General features: G+C 44.3%; 1 protein-coding gene across 1 annotated transcript; it reads right to left on the bottom strand.

Annotated features, from left to right (window-relative positions):
* Nucleotides 1–491: 491 nt before the first annotated feature.
* LOC126387512 (beta-1,3-galactosyltransferase 9) lies at nucleotides 492–2,537 on the bottom strand. Its single transcript, XM_050040014.1, has 2 exons — nucleotides 2,469–2,537; nucleotides 492–2,378 (listed from the first exon to the last, which is right to left on the bottom strand). Exons 1-2 carry the CDS (start codon nucleotides 2,472–2,474, stop codon nucleotides 1,296–1,298), a joined length of 1,089 nt encoding a protein of 362 aa, XP_049895971.1. The 5' UTR covers nucleotides 2,475–2,537; the 3' UTR covers nucleotides 492–1,295.
* Nucleotides 2,538–3,879: the final 1,342 nt, after the last annotated feature.

The following is a 3,879-nucleotide window of genomic DNA, read 5'->3' as shown; positions in this document are numbered from 1 at the left end:
TAACTCCTACCCATGAATCCTTGTGCAATAACGTGAGCTAGCTAATGCTAATCACGGTGCAGCACTTATCTGTAACAGCAAAGTGAACTGGTTAGCTAACATTTAACGTAATATTGAAACATACCAGCCAATTAGCTGTGTTATTATTCTAAGTGTATGGACATCCTTGTGAGCCACAGTGGATCGTTTAGTAACTTTTTAAGCAAGAGACTCTGACACACTGTCCTCCTTAGAAACTGCTGGCAAAAGTTCAGAAGGTGAGGCTAATGCACCTAGCCATGCTACAACTGCTGCTGATTTAGATGCTACAGGCAAGCGAAAATGAAAGATAACCAAAAAATACTCAGAGAATTATCTTAAGTGTAACTCATTATTAAACTCATTATTATGCAATATATGTAATAGAAAGTCACTGCTCTGTCTCTCTTTGAGCTAAGGGGTCCTTGGCCTCAAAAACATTAAAGACCCCTGCCTTAAAGAAATCGAGTAGCATATTCAGTTCAGAGTATTGAAGACTGCATTTTGTTGGCATTGTTGGGGATTCTGGATTTGCAGTTAGAGCATCCCAGAATATTATTGCGTGGATTTAAATTAATAGATTTTGTGCTTAACACTCTGTGAACTTCAGCGTAAAAAACAGTAATGTTAGACAATTTTTGCCTCTTTTTAGATGGCAGGAGTTGAAAACGAGTCATCCTCAACATTTGTTGTACTAAGGTTTCAGAATGATGAAGGCAGTTGGAGAACAATTACATACAAAAGCTGATGTAGGTCTGTAGGTCTAGGTAGGTTTGCAGTTTTTTAGGCATTCTGTTTTCTCAAACGGTTCAATAAAATAGTACATATAGCTGCTGTAAATGGGGGAAACAAAATCTTGTGTGGGCGAGCACTGCCCCTGAGTGCCCCTAGGTTTGAGCTGTTGGTTGGATGGTTACAGTTGGCTGGCTTCGCCCCTGCAGAAGTTAAATTTACACTGCGCTTTTATTTATATAAGTCTGGCAATGTGGATATATAGTACATTGTTCCAGGTTGTTTCCTTTGCTCATAACATCACTGTATATGTTTTTTTTTCAGACCTAGAGTGATCTTACAAAGAACTTAACAGAGATTTATCTATCAACAATAATGACAGGCAAAATGCAAACACAGGCACAAGGATTACAAACTTATTTACATACTCTTATTTTCTCTTTCAGCCCCACTTCGTGTCAGTCTCTGTCTCATTTTCACTCACAAGCACACACATGAATTAATCACACATGCTCTGTCAATCAACCGTGCGACTCAGCTTGGCCCTAGGAGTTAAAGAAAGACAGTTTATCCAGGTACGTCAGGGCCTTGCAGGTCACCAGGCCATAGTAGGTCTGTAACAGTGAGCATCCACCACCCTTTTGTCCCAGGTCTGCCCACACTGTATCTAGGTCATGGCTTTCCATTCCTGCTGAGCTGAACAGGTAGCGGTAACAGCAGGCGTTGTAGCGGATATGTTTCTCTCCTGTGAACCTGGCACTGTGGGTTGGTGCCACACCAGCCCTCTGAGCACAAAGGCCCACAAAAACATCAGCTGGCACAGGTGCGCGGACCGCTGCAGAGGCTACATACACTTTTCGGACCACATCCTGGGATAGAACGTAAGCCGTTCCGTCACAGTATTCAGGCAGGTACTTGTCAGGGTAGAGAGCTGGAGGCAGGTAGCCGGGACTGTTGGAGTCCCTGTTAGGGGACTCTCTCTGGATCACCTTACCTAAATAAAGGTCTTCAGGGTGCCTGTGCAGCCCGAGTAGGTAGCCTCCGAGAGCAGGAAGGTTGACAAACACAGAATCCTTGGTCAGCAGAACAAAGCGTGCCAAGGGACAGAAGGCGATCACCCAGCGCAGCGCCAGCACTGTCCTTTCTGTTGGACCACGGAGGGACGAGTCAGTCACAGCATGGCCCTGGACCATGTCCCCATGAAGGTCAGACTCCACCATGAGGGCCTTTTGTGCATCAGCAGTCTCGGTTGATCCCAAGAAAAACAGTATCCGCACTGGGAAGCCTTGGGTGAGTGTTTGGTTGCTCCATGTCCTCCTGACTGCATCTCTTTGGGTGACATTAGCTGTGGAGCTGAAGACGATAGTGAGGAGGAAGAGGTCAGAGTTTCTGCAGGCATCAGGGTTAGTGATCGGGTAGGCCTGGGACACGTTCTCCCTGGCGTTGCTCAGGTCTAATTTCCTTGCTTTCTCTCTCACTTCAACAACCATGCCATCAGTGTAGACCCCAGGCGTGGGCTGCAGGAGGTACTCCTCGACAAAGTCTGCCCCAAACAACAGGGCATGGAAGAGGAGGACGTTGAAGAGGAGGAAACACCACTGGTGGGTACGCAGCTTGCACAGATAGCACTGGAGCATGAGACAGAGGACAGAGTATGAATCACCATAAACGTAGCCAACTGAATCATTATACATAAATGCAAATAACCGAGACTGTACCTGCATGACACCTGTGTTAACAGCCTTGTTGTTTCTCTGTGTGTATTAGCTGCCCAGAGGACCTCCCGCTGCAGTCACCTCAACAACAATAGTTGCTGACAGACAGGGTTTCCACTTTCATGAAACTCTAGCAGCATGTAACCCTGCACCCCAACCCCAAGTCACATGCCTAATCAAGAGGAGTGTATCCTGCACCATGCATACAACATTAATGATACAGAGAAGAAGCTGTTTGATCATACCACAAGGACAGTGAGGATCCCCTCCAGATATGTTTAAAGTCTGTATGTGCATGTGTTTTACTCTGATTTAAGGTGAGAAAACTTTTCCCTTTTTAGCAAATGAATGTGAAAATGCCCCTCTAGTGTCACATGCTGCAAAGGCTACATCAAACATACTGTAAACTTTCCCAGCTGGGGACAGTTTATTGTTTGAATTAAATGAATTGTACAGTTATGTTAAGGTTCAATTGCAAGCTCAAGTTTGGGTTAAAGTTGTGTAGCCCTTTAGTGCAACATAAGACAAATTATGAAGCAATTCTCAAAGCTTGTTTTCATTTCTCATAGGCAAAACCAATTGGACAGTAATATGACTTCTCATTCAGTGAGCTTGCAAAAGGTTCATAACTCACTGCAGAAAGTGTAAAGTTTTTCTGCTGGAAAAAAATGGCAACATACAAACAACAAAATGCTTCAGAGTGATGCAGAAGCATGTAACAAGCAGAAGTGTGGCCTTTCTGAATTAATGCAGGATGCTGTAACATTTCTGGAGGCCTGGAATGAAAATGGAATGTGAAAAATGAAAGAGGGAAATCAGGAAGGTAGGAGTGGAAAAATTCTGTTTAAAACATGTATTTGACATTGATGTAGGTAAACTGTTTTACTATCTGAAAGAAACTGGACTAATAAAGAGAATTTAGTTGTTTTTTTTTTGTTTGGTCCACACTCCAACATAGTACTTGGCGGTAATGCACCTTAACGCTGATTGCCACCCACCATAAAACCTACAAGTAGAAGAAGAAGAACAGCCATGGCGGCTTCAGCTGAATAAAATTCAGGCTCAAGCTCTGAGGCAGTGTTGTGGAGCAGTAAGAACAACCCCCATCCCAGCCCTGCAAGTTCTAGGGAAAGATTTGCCACTGGACATCAGGAGAAAACAGTTAATGACCAACTACTGTGGTGGTCTCAAGGGGCACCAGGGCAACACCCCACAAAGATCCAGAGCAGCAAACCATAGGTGAGGGTTGGGACGTACATGGACCAGTAAATAGAAAGCATCGCCTTCCAACTCAGCTCCCTCTTCACCACGACGGACAAAGTATACAAATTGAATTTATGTGGGTTCCGGCACATGCAGGTTTAAAGGGTAATGAGGAGGTGGATAAACTGGCTAAAACAAGTGCTACAAAAAG

The sequence above is a fragment of the Epinephelus moara genome, unplaced genomic scaffold (genome assembly GCF_006386435.1).
Source record: "Epinephelus moara isolate mb unplaced genomic scaffold, YSFRI_EMoa_1.0 scaffold606, whole genome shotgun sequence".
Taxonomy (NCBI): Eukaryota; Metazoa; Chordata; class Actinopteri; order Perciformes; family Serranidae; genus Epinephelus; species Epinephelus moara.
This window is presented reverse-complemented; position numbering and strand designations above follow the sequence as displayed.